The sequence below is a fragment of the Neovison vison genome, chromosome X (genome assembly GCF_020171115.1).
Source record: "Neovison vison isolate M4711 chromosome X, ASM_NN_V1, whole genome shotgun sequence".
Classification (NCBI taxonomy): Eukaryota; Metazoa; Chordata; class Mammalia; order Carnivora; family Mustelidae; genus Neogale; species Neogale vison.
This window is the reverse complement of record NC_058105.1, coordinates 104,811,425-104,826,637: the sequence shown is the minus strand read 5'-3', so window position 1 is coordinate 104,826,637 and position 15,213 is coordinate 104,811,425. Positions and strand designations below refer to the sequence as shown.

The 15,213-nt window shown below is 40.1% G+C and overlaps 1 protein-coding gene across 7 annotated transcripts in view; it reads right to left on the bottom strand.

The window, feature by feature from the left end:
- The window catches only part of DMD (dystrophin), a 1,990,807-nt gene that overhangs the window by 364,425 nt on the left and 1,611,169 nt on the right, over nt 1-15,213 (bottom strand). For all 7 annotated transcript variants that reach the window (XM_044235639.1, XM_044235638.1, XM_044235634.1 and 4 more), the window contains one exon: nt 5,506-5,678. In XM_044235639.1, the coding sequence (XP_044091574.1) occupies nt 5,506-5,678 (173 nt within the window). The remainder of the gene's footprint in view (nt 1-5,505; nt 5,679-15,213) is intronic.

Here is a 15,213-nt window from a genome sequence, read left to right as displayed (position 1 = left end):
TAAATATTAGGAAAGAACCTAGATGTCCATCAACAGATGAATGGATCAAGAAGATGTGGTATATATACACAATGGAATACTATGCAGCCATCAAAAGAAACGAAATCTTGCCATTTGCGACAACATGGATGGAACTAGAGCGTATCATGCTTAGCGAAATAAGTCAAGCGGAGAAAGACAACTATCATATGATCTCCCTGATATGAGGGAGTGGTGATGCAACATGGGGGCTTAAGTGGGTAGGAGAAGAATCCATGAAACAAGATGGGATAGGGAGGGAGACAAACCATAAGTGACTCTTAATCTCACGAAACAAATTGTGGGTTGCTGGGGGGAGGGGGGTTGGGAGAAGGGGGGTAGGGTTATGGACATTGGGGAGGGTATGTGCTTTTGGGTAAATTGGAAGGGGAGATGAACCATGAGAGACTATGGACTCTGAAAAACAATCTGAGGGGTTTGAAGTGGTGGGGGGGTGGGAGGTTGGGGTACCAGGTGGTGGGTATTATAGAGGGCACAGCTTGCATGGAGCACTGGGTGTGGTGAAAAAATAATGAATACTGTTTTTCTGAAAATAAATAAATTGGAAAAAAAATAAATATTAGGAAACCAATGTAGAAAGTTTCAAAATTTGCCTAGATTCGTATAAAGTAACAGCACAATTAAAAATAATAGGTTGGTAGAATTGCTAGGGAAATTGAAGAGACCGCACATGTCTCTGCTTAACTCTGAAGCAGTTATGTGCTCAAGATTGTATGCTAGGCAGTTAGTAATGGAGCCAGAAGAGAAAGTAGGTCGCCCAAGTGCCATTCCAAGATTCCTTCTACTCTACCTCACTGACTCATTTAGAGCTTGGATAGATTAGCCAGACAGAAAGTCAGTAAGGAAACAGAGGCTTTGAATGACACATTAGACCAGATGGCCTTAACAGATACATACAGAACATTCTAGCCCAAAACAGCAGAATACACATTCTTTTCAAATGTACATGGAAGACTCTCCAGGATAGATTATGTGATAACCCACAAAACAAGTTTCAAAAAATTTCAGAAGACTGAAATCATATCAAACATCTTTTCCGACCACAGCAAGATGAAACTAGAAATCAATCACAAGAAAACAACTGCAAGAAACACAAACACGTGCAGGCTGAACAACATGTCACTGAAAAACCAATAGATTGATGAAAAAGTCGAAGAGGAAGCCAAGAAATACCTGAAGGCAAATGAAAATGAAAACACAGTGGTCCAAAACCTTTAGGATGCTGCAAAAGCAGTTCTAAGAGGGAAGGTTATAATGATAAAGGCCTGCCTCGAAAAGCACAATCTCAAATAAATAATTAAATCTTACACCTAAAGGAAGTAGAACAAAGTCCAAAGTCAGTAGAAGGTAGAAAATAATAAAGATCAGAGTGGAAATAAATGAAACCAGAGACTTAAAAACAATACAAAACATCAATGAGGCTAAGAGCTGGTTTTTTGAGAGGAAAAACAAAATGTGAACTCTTGAGTCAGAGTCATCAAGCACAAAAAGAAGGAGGAGTCACTATTTACCTGGCAGGAGAAATACCATGATCACACAAGAAGGAAGAGGACTTGAATAAAATCAGAAATCAAAGAGGAGTTACTATGGACATTACAGAAATACAAAGGATTGGTTATAAAACATTACTGTACAAATTATATGTCAACAAATGGGACAACATAGAAGAAATGAATGAATTCCTAGAAACATACAGCCCTCTGAGACTGAATCAAGAAGAAATAGAAAATGTGAGCAGATACCTAGCAATGAAACTGAATTGGTCATCAAAAAACCCCCAATAGACTAAAGTCCTGGACCAGATGGTTGCACAGGTGAATCCTACCAAATATTTAGAGAAGGGTTAATACCTATCCTTCCCAAAGTATTCCCCTCAAATAGTGGAGCTCGGCATTTTTTCTTTGTCTAATTTAGCTAAAGGCAGCAAGCACAGCCCCCTGAAACAATTGTGAATACTTAAAGAAACGTGCCATCCAGTGTAAATGATAATAGTACAGGGAAGACCTCAAAGTGAAGGAACCGTCAGAGAGGGAGATATTCAGAGAGGGATTTGGATGAAAAGGTGGAGGATGAAAGGAAGGATGGCGTTCCAAGGGCGAGGACCAGCAAATGTATGTACTCCTACGGGCAAGTGAGAAAACTAGTGGAGAGCCGCAATGGGGTTAAAAAGCAGAATCTTTGTGGCTCAGAGAATCCATGCTGGGGAATAATTAGATTGCTGCTTGGTGAGGGAGGAACTGGGAAGTAAAGGAAGAACAGGAAAGAAAAGGGATTATCAGGGTCTTAGCAGGTGGAGAGTAGACGAGCCACAAGCCACTAGATTCTGGTGACTACACATAAATTTCATGAAAGCCATGATTTTTCTCTTGCCAGTTTTGCTCAGTTGTATCCTCAGTGCCTAGAAGAGTGCCAAGTACATAGTAAAGACTTAGTAAATATTTGTGGAATGAGAAAAATAAATGAATGAACAAGTAAAATATGGGCACCAACAAGACTGAAGTTTTTGAGCAAGGGAAAAATGTGCTAGAAATGTCCAAGGAAGAATATTTTTGTCAATGTGTTATGGATGATACCGATGCATAAAGAAACAGAGACAAATCTATCAACATAAAAAGACATGATGGAGACTTACGTAAGAATCATAATTATAGGCAGAGAAAAGACATAGGGTAGAAAAAAATAAATAGAAGGAAAGCGACATAATCTGGACTTGGAACCGGAAACACAAGGATACCTCTTATGAGCCAATGGAATGTAAAGGGATTCTGCAAAATCATTTGGATTCCAAGGAGGTGATGGGGATGAAGGAAGGCACTTATGATGAGTGCCAGGTGATGGATGGAAGCGTTGAATCACTAAATGTTGCATCTGAAACTAATATTACACTGTCCCGTTAACTACCTGGAATTGCAATAAAAACTTGAAAAAATGGACACCTGTGTAATTAAATACTGATGTCTATACTTTGAGATAGAAAAATGGCTTCAGAATCCCTTTTAAGACAATGAACCAACCTTCATCTTTTATAGGATGAAATGTTATAGCTTGGGCAAACACCGGGCAGTTTCTCTGTGCTATCTTTGCAACTAGTTTTTAGTTGTGGTGACTTTTCACCATAAAAAATGCTGATGGAGGAACTGACTAGACTCATAAAGCCAGCTTCTAAGCATTTAATGGTTCTGTGTCTGACTCTGCCAGGGTCCAGTTCTCCTGCCTCATCACCATCCTAAATTGTTGCCTGTACTGGGGTGCTTTTGGCTGAAATATGCCATTCGATCTGGACTGATGGATACCCTTCCTTCAATGATATGTCAGGAAAGGGACTGAAGCCCTCTGATGTGACGAATTCTTTCTTTCTTTTTTTTTAATTTGTAAGCGAGTCCTTAAAAGGCAAAGTGTATTATGAGAAAGGTCTACATAGAAGCCGAAACCATTGATTGGAGTATTTAAATTCTGGAATTTGCAGCACCTTAGATAAGCCAAGGTAACTGTTTTCCACTTGATTAATGACAGCAAGAGTTAAACTGCAGGGCCTGGCATATGGGAAATTGCTGAGAACGAAGAGCCCATATTTTGGCTGACACGCTGTTTGCCACTTTCGATTCCCCTTTCATTTCATCAAGTTCACATGAAGGAGAGGAAAGGCACTGAGTGATGTGCAGAACAGTTAGAGCAGCTTTCTTCTTTCTTCTCTGCAAAAAAGAATAACTTTCTTCTTTTTTAATTTATCTGCCAATATCCTTCCCATTTCACACATCTCATTCCTTTTTAATGACAGAGGTTATGAAAGTGGCCTTTGTCATTACGCTCACTGACCTCTCTTCGAGTTTAAGCCATGGGAAGCGAATGGAGTCTCGCTGCCTTTGAAAATGCCACTGCCCTCTGTTGTCCCCAGTGCACCCTAAACACATTGATACAACGTCATGAACCAAACAGAGAGATAAAAATGAGTGTGTTGGAAGCTGGGATGCAAACTTGGGGGGAAAAGCTTATAGGTAAAAAAAGAAAAAATCCTTTCCTACTCCTAGAAATATCTGTTTCTCTTTTCCATCCTTTCATGTAGTATGTATTTATGTGTCAAAGTTAGGTGAGTCCTACCTTTTTCTTTCTGCTTTATACTCTACAGGATAATATGATGGTTAAAAGCTCAGACCATGGAGCCGGAGTCCCTGTATTCAGTCTTGGACCTGTAACTTACTAACTAAATGACCTTAGACAAAAATTATTTAGCCCCTCTGTTCCTCACTTTCTTTAAATACAAAGACAGAATAAAAACAGGGCCTATCATGTAGGGCTGCTGAAAGCATTAAGTGGGTCAAGAAATATAGTGTCCATGGCATGTAACGATCGGTGATGCACCGTGCATTAGCTGCTATCATTCTTATTATTTCACATTAATCCAGGTATTTACTAGAGTGCTTTTGTATTATGAAACTTCAGTGGTACTTTCCCTCATTATTGAAGTAAATATGCTGTATGTCAAAAGCCTGGCCACTTCAGAAGAACGGTAAAGAAGAAAAAGAAATCTTACAACCTAGAGGTAGCACCACGTGTCAGGGTTTAGTGCGCTCCCTCGTAACCACCACGATGCTTATTCACTCTCTTCTACCACCCTCCAATCTGACCCCTCTCCTAGACAGAGAAGAAAGCACAACACATTTTTATGAAGACATGTGAATTAGGACAAGCGACTGATTAGAAAGCAGGAGACCCGACCTCCACTCTCTGAACTTCCCGTGTCATTTACATGACACTGGGCATTTCACTTAACTATTTCTGCTCTTTGACCCCCACTGAACCAATTCATAATGGGTGTAGCAAGAGTTTTACTCTGCACTCCTTATAACAACCCTGAGCTGTATCCACTAGCTTCTCAGAAAAAAGGTGATAAAAAGAAAGGGGCAACTATACAAGAGAGGAGAGTAGAGAACAACCAAAGGCTTAGTCTCCAGAGGATGCCGTGACAGAATCTGAGAGGGAGCTAAAGACCAGATGTTTCTATAACCTCTCCCTAGCTGCAGGAGCTATGGAGAGGTCTCCTCGAAAGGTACAAGGCATCAGGGTATTTAAGGAATGTCCTCTGTTATGCATTTAGAATAATGCCAAAAAAAATTCTATGATAAATATATATTGATTTTTTCACTTTTTGTATAATCCTGTGGTAAGCCAAGAGAGAACTCTATCAAATTAGGATAGCCGTGTTCCTCATTTAAATTCACTCTAATGTCTTAATATGCATCTCTCCCATGGTTATAAAACACTGCCATTTTAATCTAATCTGAACCCTCAAGTATCATCTCCATACCAAGCAAATGAATGATTCATTTATTCAAAATAAAATGAATCATTGTGAAATTGGGTGATTTACATAAACATATGAGATATTAGCTGCTTGAGCTACGAAAGGGAAGGAAATCTTCCCATTTTAATTCATTTCTGCCTTTTTCGCCCCCGATCTTTTCCTACCTAATGTTGAGAGACTTTTTCCGAAGCTCACTCCACTTGAAGTTCATGTTGTCCAAACGTCTTTGCAACAGGGCCGCGTCGTCAGAACCTTCCAGGGATCTCAGGACTTTTTGGCCATTTTCATCCAGGTTGTGATAGATATCTGTGTGAGCTTCGATTTCTCCTTGGAGGTCCTATGAGACAGCAGAAAGAAGAACACGGGAAGAATTACCAAACAGAAGAGTTTGGCTAAATGTGAGTCTGGAGAACTGTAAAAAATAAGCTGCCTGTTCAAAAGACGTTTCAATTAGGCCACCTAACAAGAAGATGCACCTCCAACTCACTCTTCTTGGTTCATTATCTCTTCATGTTATTATGTAGATTGGCAGTGGACAACTTATTAGGTCTAATAAATTTGTTCCTCAACGATATGAATTGGAACATAATGCACCTGCAACTTTACGAATTTTGTAAGTTATACTGACGGGTCCACAGACAAAAGATGATGTTTTCTGGAAGTGATATGAAATAACATTCCGTGATGAAGTGCACCCCAGGGCCAATCATTTCATTACACTACGGGTTAAGTCATATTTTCCATGCATCTAAGTAATCTGTAGAGTTGACTCAGACCATAAAAGCATGGAAAGACTAATAAACAAGGTTGTGCTCGGTCCACAGCTCCAGCACATTAATGGGATTCTATCACAGGAGAGCAACTTCTTGATAATACACATTAAGTTCACCTTGGCATTATAGCATCACACATTTATTACAGCATCATACATTCATTAGTAAGATTTTCCATTTAAAATACCATCGTATTTTTAGCCTTGACAGGTAGAAAGTCCATAGGACCTTGATAAGAGTTATCGTAAGAGATTACACATTCCACCTCGTTTGTATATACACAGAACAAGAAAATTATCACAGTAGAAGAATCTGACCTTTACATGGTATGTCTTCCTGTGTAACATTTTCAGCTTGAACCGGGGACTACAGCACTGATCCTGTTGCATAGCAATCCTGAGAAAAACCAGCGACTGAAAGAGTCCTGCTTTAAAATGCCAACTTTGCTTACATTCTGTTGACAGAATGAATTTCAGAGCACAGGCTTCACCAGTCAATAATAATAAACAGCCACTTTGTACTCCTCGCTAACTGGTGGCCAGGCCCGTGGGTGTGGGAGGGACCTCAAAGAGAGGAGGCCTGGAATATGCAACTGACAGTTTATATTAAACAGCCAACTTTTCTTATCATTTTGCCATTATAAGCCAGAGACATTATAAATTCATTTTATATATGTGTTTCCCTCCTTGTTCCCAACAGAACACTCAAAGCCAAAGGAACATTCCTTAGAGAGCTGCCGGGGACCAGCATTCCTTTCTGCCTACACAATGAATGGAGGCTTTGTACATTATCTGACTTGCTTTTAGAGATTTGTATGCTTCTGTTCAACAAGTTGAAAAATTCATTCTGAAGCTCCGAACAATTGGATTGATCTGTGTAACTAGGAACTTTTTTTTTTCCTGTTCCCTCTTTCTAAAATAGAATTAAATTACTCTTCTGAGGCAAGGGGGCAGTGGCCGCAATAACATGTTAGCAATTCTGAAGGACTGGCCTGCATTTTCAGTCTCTGACTCTTAGATTCAGAATGTTGCACAGGTCAGGTAGATGGAAGATGAATGTTTCCCATCACTCTTTTTGGCAGCCAAAGTATCATGGGTGGAACCCTAAAGAGAATTTTGTCCCATTCTCTGTGATGGGAAGCCACGAGGGGGAAAACAGATCGAAGGACATCCAATGATGAAAGAAGGGAAATACTCTAACAGACCAGTAACCTCTACCTCTATCCCATCACAAACAGGCTCCTTCTAGAAGGAAATAGCCTGATTTTGAAACGAGTTCATGTGTTGGAAAACTGGCACTGGGCTTCTTGCCAAATGGAGTCTGATAAAACAAACATATTTCTCTTCTAGGTGTGCATACCTACACGGCACAAACTGCCCTCCTGAATTTGCCCCTTCCTCAGAAAGGAGAAAAGTGAGGTTAATTTATCTGAATAAATCAGGACTCCAAAGCAAACAGATCCACATTATCTACATAATTTCCCCACTTTTCTCTTTTTACTTTACTTTTCTTCTTATTGTACTTGATTGAAAACTTTGCCTCACAACCCAAGGAATGGGAGACGATATTTGCAAATGACAGTACAGATAAAAGGTTGATATCCAGGATCTATAATGAACTCCTCAAACTCAACAAACACAAAATAGGCAAACATATCATAAAATGGGCAGAAGATATGAACAGACACTTCTCCAATCAAGACATACAAGTGGCTATCAGACACATGAAAAAATGTTCATCATCATTAGCCCTCAGGGAGATTCAAATTAAAACCACATTGAGATATCACCTTACACCAGTTAGAATGGCCAAAATTAACAAAACAGGAAACAGCATGTGTTGGAGAGGATGTGGAGAAAGGGGAACCCTCTTACACTGTTGGTGGGAATACAAGTTGGTGCAGCCTCTTTGGAGAACAGTGTGGAGATTCCTCAAGAAATTAAAAATAGAACTTCCCTATGACCCTGCAATTGCACTCCTGGGTATTTACCCCAAAGATACAGATGTCGTGAAAAGAAGGGCCATCTGTACCCCAATGTTTATAGCAGCAATGGCCACGGTCGCCAAACTATGGAAAGAACCAAGATGCCCTTCAACGGATGAATGGATAAGGAAGATGTGGTCCATATACACTATGGAGTATTATGCCTCCATCAGAAAGGATGAATACCCAACTTTTGTAGCAACATGGACGGGACTGGAAGAGATTATGCTGAGTGAAATAAGTCAAGCAAAGAGAGTCAATTATCATATGGTTTCATTTATTTGTGGAGCATAACAAATAGCATGGAGGATAAGGGGTGTTAGAGAGGAGAAGGGAGTTGGGGTAAATTGGATAGGGAGGTGAACCACGAGAGACTATGGACTCTGAAAAACAATCTGAGGGGTTTGAAGTGGCGGGGGGGTGGGAGGTTGGGGTACCAGGTGGTGGGTATTATAGAGGGCACGGATTGCATGGAGCACTGGGTGTGGTGAAAAAATAATGAATACTGTTTTTCTAAAAATAAATAAATTGGAAAAAAAGAAATTTTTGAAGGAAAATTTGACAATATTTTAAAAAGTAAAAAAAAAGAAAAGAAAAGAAAACTTTGCCTCAGAGGATACACTTAGGGGATTGAAACCAAACCTTTAGTTGCTCAAGAAAATAAGATATATTGTGATTAATACAACAAACTTTCTTCATTAACATGCATACAAATGGGAGTTCACCTGAATTTTATATGCTGCATCGAGACTGAGACCCAGGCTCTATCAATGGTTCCTCAAGATTATGTATATCATGAAGTCATCGATACCTTCTTGAAAAAATAAGAGGTCTTCCCAAGCTTAATAGGAAGTTGATTCATTAATTTGTTAATTTTCATCTTTGCCATTTTTATTATATCACACAGAAACATCACTGTTGTGTCATCCACAAAGAAGTAAACAGAAAATCGGTAAACCAGTATTTACTGAGGGCTGATTATCTGTCTAGTCTCAGCTGGGAGAAAATGAGAAGTATGCAAGAAACAGCTCAGTCTTTATACTTCCTAAAATCTAGTACGTGCTTTTTATTTAATTCATATTACCAACTAAATATTGATGGTAATTTCCTGCCACACCTCATATGTGTTGGCATAAAAACTACCTCCCACCCCTTGGAAGTTCAGAGTGGCTCAAGTCAAGTCTTGGCATTAGCCAAAAGGTAACTCATAGCTCAGTATTCCTTCTCTGGGTCATGGTGCTGGCTAAGAGTGACAAATGACACGAACAGTAAAACGTATAAAACACAAATGTGCCTCTTTATTCTTCCTCTTGGTGCCATGAAGTACATGTTTTCTCTGTTTTTCATATGAGAGCACTGAGGTAGAGAGTTGTTTAACTGACTCACCTAAAGTCACCTATCTCATAAGTAATAGAATTTGAGTTATGTTGACTCTAGAAGATCTTGGGCTGTTCCCACTGCCCTATTTGCTATGAGCACTGGCTAAAAGAGACAGAAGTTGCCTAAGCTGAACAAGGCAACTCCTGACAAGGGAGGAAAAAACAGCTATTGAGGGAAAAACACCCAGAAAGTCAGCATTACTGATTTTGATTGGAAATTGACCCACATGGATTGATTTATTCTGAATGAAAAACGGGATCCTGACTACCCTTTTCACTTCTTATTTGATGATGGTGCATCTGGGACCATCTGTGAGCAAAACCTGGAAGTTTTTGAGGTCTCCTTACTAAAAAATATCCTTACTGCCAGAACAGAAATTCTCCCTTCAGCAATGTGTTCTTTTGTCTACAAGAGCCACGTGAACATTACACCAAGTACTGACTTGACACATCAGTATCAATGTAGCTCGTCTATATTCTTTGGGGACAATAGGCTGGTAGGGAATCTCTCAAGCTATGGGACTCAGGTAGCCTGCTCTAGAATGGAGCGGAGTGTTGGTGAGGAGTCGAAGGCATTTTTTTTTTTTTTTTTTTTTTAAGGAAGCTGCCATGCTGTAGTGGAGATTTCTCAATACAAGTGGGCAGCATGAGTTTTTGGTAGGAGGAGACATTGACGGGACAGGCAGGAAGGAACACTCATACTCGCATAAAACTACCGTGATCGCATTTAGCTTAAGATGGCCATAGAAAAGCAAGGGGGGTTTAGTAAAGAGAATTCTCAGACCATAGCCCACCCGGACAAAAAGGAACTTTTGCAGGCATTTTTAGGTAGTTTTATTTTACTTCTGACATAACTTAAAAAAAAAAATCACTCAAAGCTAGAGTCACCACATCCAAGGCAGCCTATCTAATGTTTCTCTTCTTTTTGTAATTGTATTCTTTAAAAAGAACAATAGCAAATGAACAGGGGGAAAAGGCATTTGTTATATAACCATAAAAACAAGTGAAGCGGCCATGACAATGTGTATAAGACTTACGCTACACCAGACGCTGGCCAGAGCACTGGGTGTTCGTGAGCTGCTGAGGCCTCTCAGGAACTTTCTCGGGTAGACTTAATTAGTATTTGCATTTTACATACACAAGAATGAAATTTCAGAGAAGTTTAAGTAAAAATGCCCAAGGTCACATGGCTAATAAACCATGCAGCCAGATTTCAAACCCAAACTGTTGGAACTCTAGGGACTGTTGTTGTTAACCACTAGGCTATGTTGCCTCTGAGGTTTTTTTTTCCCCTCTATTCATTTTAAAATTTTCCCAGTAGGAGCACCTGGGTGGCTCAGTCAGTTAAGTGTCTGCCTTCAGCTCAGGTCCTGGAATCTAGCCTCCCGCACTGGGCTCCCTGCTCACTGGGGAGTCTGCTTCTCCCTCCCCCTTTGCCTCTTTCCCTGCTCATGCTCTCTCTCTACATCTGTCAAATGAATAAATAAAATCTTTTAAAAAATTTTAAAAATCCCAGTGAATTCTTCCTGGTAGTCACACTCCTACCTCAGTTTCAGCCAATCTAGTTTTGCCATCAGCCAATGCAGAGTCATGTTTTCCATACCTCAAGAGTCTCTGAATGGTCTTAATAACATGGAGACTGTTAAACACATCTGAAGCAGTGGACAGAGACACACCCAACTGAACAAGAGAGAACGTAAGATAATTGAGAAAATGGGTGCCAGTAAAATCTGTAATTTGTTGCCTCCCACCACCAAGAACCATAGAGCTTCAAGTTCTGTGTACTTGGAGAGCAAATCTCCAAGGTGATATCAAGAAATTCAGTGGTAAGGCAAGTGGCATGTCCACAGCCCAGCAGTTTTAGGAGTAGGAAGAATCCCATTTCCTGGAGAACTTTTTCAAATCTCACACCCCCTTCTTGTTCAAGAGTCTAGTCTTCTCCTGTCTTAAGTGCCCTTTCTCAGTCTCCAGGGAAAAGCAATGGTGAAGTGCCATTAAGGAATCATGGTTTGAGCCAGTCTCTTCTCTTTCCCTTACGAGCTGCTTAAGTTTGAAAACTCCTTGGCTTCACTAAATATTAAATAGTAATTCACAGCTGGGTTGCTGTGAATATTATATGGAATAATTTTTGTAAAATACTTTGAACAGTGTCCAGAACACAACAAGCCTTTAATAAGCAATAGCTAATATAAGAGTTGCTCTTCTGAGAGAATCAGGGTGGAAATCAAGTGATAGACTTCAAGAACTAATGCGACTCGGTTTGAGCCTTGAAGGATGGATAAGACCAAGAGAGAGAGAGTGACCGAAGAGAGCGTTCCCACTGTGAAGAAGTGTGTAAGAATGGCAGAAGATGGGAGCAAATTTGGTTTAGAAGCAGAACAATGAACAACACAGCCTGATTGGAACACATGATGCATGTTAGGAAGCAACAGATGGAATGTAATTGAGGTCCTTAAACTAAGCAGAATGCAGACCTTCTTTCAGGAAGGCACTGAGAATAAAAGTTTACAAGAAGTAGGACAAACACAAGATCATGGATTATTATATTTCTACTATCTCATTCAACAAGTAGAATAATCCCACAGGGTCCCTAAGTAATAAGACAACCGGGGAAGAATATGAAAACTAATAAAAGTTTTACTAGAACCAAGATAAAGAAGAGAGATGTCAAGAGTCAGTTAGGGCAACACTCTTCTTTTTATTATCCAAACAAATGGTTATGATAGTATTCCAAAACATCCTGGGTACCAGTATCCAAATATTTTCTTTCCTATGTACATGGAATTACTTGTCTAAAAAAGAACTCAGCAAACAATGACCTCCCTATCGTGAATACAACCAAGATGTCAGCAAGAAAATGGACAAAAAGCTGCAGGAAGAACAAACATAAGTGACCACATCTCCCTATAAAATTCATTACAGACACACAATCTCTAATCTTTTCTGAAAGCAATTAGTAGGCAAATAATGGTAAGGCCATTAGTTCCTCTCTACTGATAACTCTCACCTAATTCAAATATACTTGATAGGAAAAAAAAAAGATTTCCAAGAACTTAAAAGTTCAGAAACAGAAGACCCAAAACAGGAGAGAAGGTATCATCAAGGCTCCACTGCATGTGGCAAGGGTGACACACAACAGAGAACCAGAAAGGTGTGGAAGGAGGTGCCAGCACATAGAGTTGACCCGGGTTTCCCAGTGTGCACTTCAACCCCTACATACTAGCCCTTGAATGTATCACCTCACTAGGCATGTGAAACAAAATCATTACTGTTAGTGATGAAGATTCTAAATTCAGCAGAGAAAGCAGGTTTATACTCAGTATACTATTTAAGAAGGAAATAGTATACATAAAACTCTTTAAATGAATTTATCCAACATAGTTATCCTGAAAAGGTGTTGATGGTTTTTTTTAAAAGGATTTTTATCTATTTATTTGATAGAGAGATCACAAGTAGGCAGAAGGCAGGCAGAGAGAGAGGGTGAAGCAGGCTCCCTGCTGAGCAGAGAGCCCGATGCAGGGCTTGATCCCAGGACCCCGAGATCATGACCTGAGCCAAAGGCAGAGGCTTAAACCACTGAGCCACCCAGACGCCCCAAGGTGTTGATGTTTTAAAGAAATTCAACAAACGAAACACACACACAAAAGTAAAACTACCTTAGCTTGTCTATTCAAAATGACTTGCGAAACATGCACTCTGAATACTTGAGGTTTGGGTGCACACACACACACACACACACACACCACACACCCCACCTCTATTCCATTTTGAGAACAGAAATTGAGAGTAAATCCTTAGAAACGTTTACAGCAATCTAAAAATAAAAGGCACGAGGTTGCATTTTGTGTCTGGTTTTTGTAGTTTTAAAAGTAATTCATTTTTATTGCATGTTACAAAAGTACCAGTCTGGTATGGATTGGACATTAAAACTAGCAAAACAAAACAGAATTATCCTTTCTAATGGATTTTTTTGAGTAGCACCCACATAAAGGAGCTGGACCTACAATCTTGACCTTATAAGGACTCTAATCTAACCACCAGACCTTCCTAACTCACTCAGGAAATGCAGTCGAATAGAGACCCACAGAGGGTGTGACGGTTTCCCCCTATTCCGTATGTGGATATGTGGCCATTGCAATCCTTGTAAAAGCAGCGGGGTGGTCATCCCAAGAGAAACAAGAGTTAATTTGAGGACTGCCATTTGGCTTGGAGCCTGGTTGCTCTAGGGAGATAAGGAGTGTGTTTTCAGGTCCACTGCTCCGCAATGCATCTTAAATGGGCAGCTATGGATTTAGGAGTCCACAGGCTGTGCTTTAAAAATGGCTGTTATTAAGGTCCTCAGAGACTATTATCCTGCAGGGTTTGTTGTCTTTGCTTTCATATCTCATTCGAAAATTCTCACCCCTTATGCACGAGAACAGTGGAGAGAAGGGATATACTCTTCTGCCTCAGTACATTCCCAGGTGCAAGCCTTTATTTCAAAATCTAATCTTTAAAAATGCCTGGCCTACAGTGGATTACCCTGGAGGAAACTGAGCAAAATCCCATTTGTCAGACCGCCTTAAGCAATTCCAAACTCGGGTGACACGTGATGCTTTTTCGCCTTGTCTGACCCTCTGGTTTACTCTAGCCTTAAAATTACTTTTTAAAATCAAAGCATTCACTTCAGACGTACTAGGTTGGAGGTAAGAAGAGAAGTGTCATGTTTTTCCTAGTTACTTTTTATTCTGTCACAGTGCAAAAATGTTCTGCATATTTATTCATCACACAAACAGGCACTTACATGCCTATCGTACTTCCAAGACATTGCTAGGAGCTACAAGAACACATATAATATAAGAAAGATGTAGTCCCAGCCCTTAAGTTAGTCCATCCCTTCCTTCCTTCTTCTTTCCTTCCTTCCTTCCTTCCTCCTTCCTTCTCTCTCTCCCTTCCTCGTATCTTACCTTCCTTCCCGCCTTCCCGCCTTTTCCTTCCTCCCACTAATATTTCATATATCAGCATCTAGGCCCACAGTGGTGAAAAGCAAACAAACTTCTACCTTCTTGATGTTCACAGCATTACAGGATGAACAGAGAGAGAAATCACATAAACAGGAAAGAAATTCATTTGTACATATTATTTGATCCCCATAGCCAAAGAGAACTCCCCCTCCACACACACCACATGTATACCATTCTTCTCACCACGGCAGACATGACAGACTATAAAAGTATTTGAGAATGATTACCTGGGGGGGACAGTTTTCAGGGTAAATGGCAATGGCTGCAGAGAGAGAATGGAGGCAGGAGTTTAGCTGACAGGCAGCCTTAGCCATTCTTGAACCAATAATGTGGTGGCTCCAAAACCAGGAAGGAAGGAGGAGGGATGCTACCATCACCACGTGCTCATAAACTACAGAAATAGCCGCATGTGTGACTCACTTTCATCATTCCCTTGGTCTACCTTTGGAAGGTAGAATTAGGCAAAGTGATAACTGTTCACAAAAGCATTTTTAAAGGCAGAAATGTTCTTTTAAGTTTCCTTTCCTCAGGAGTAAGACAAACATTATATATGCTGTTTTGTTTATTTTTTAATGATTTATTTTTATTTATTTGAAAGAGCAGGGAGGGGCAGAGAGAGAATTCCAAGCAGACTCCCCACTGAGAGCAGAGTCCTAGGCAGGGCTCGGTCCCACCACCCTTGAGATCAGCATCTGAGCCGAAACCAAGACTCAGATGCTCTACTGACTGAGCC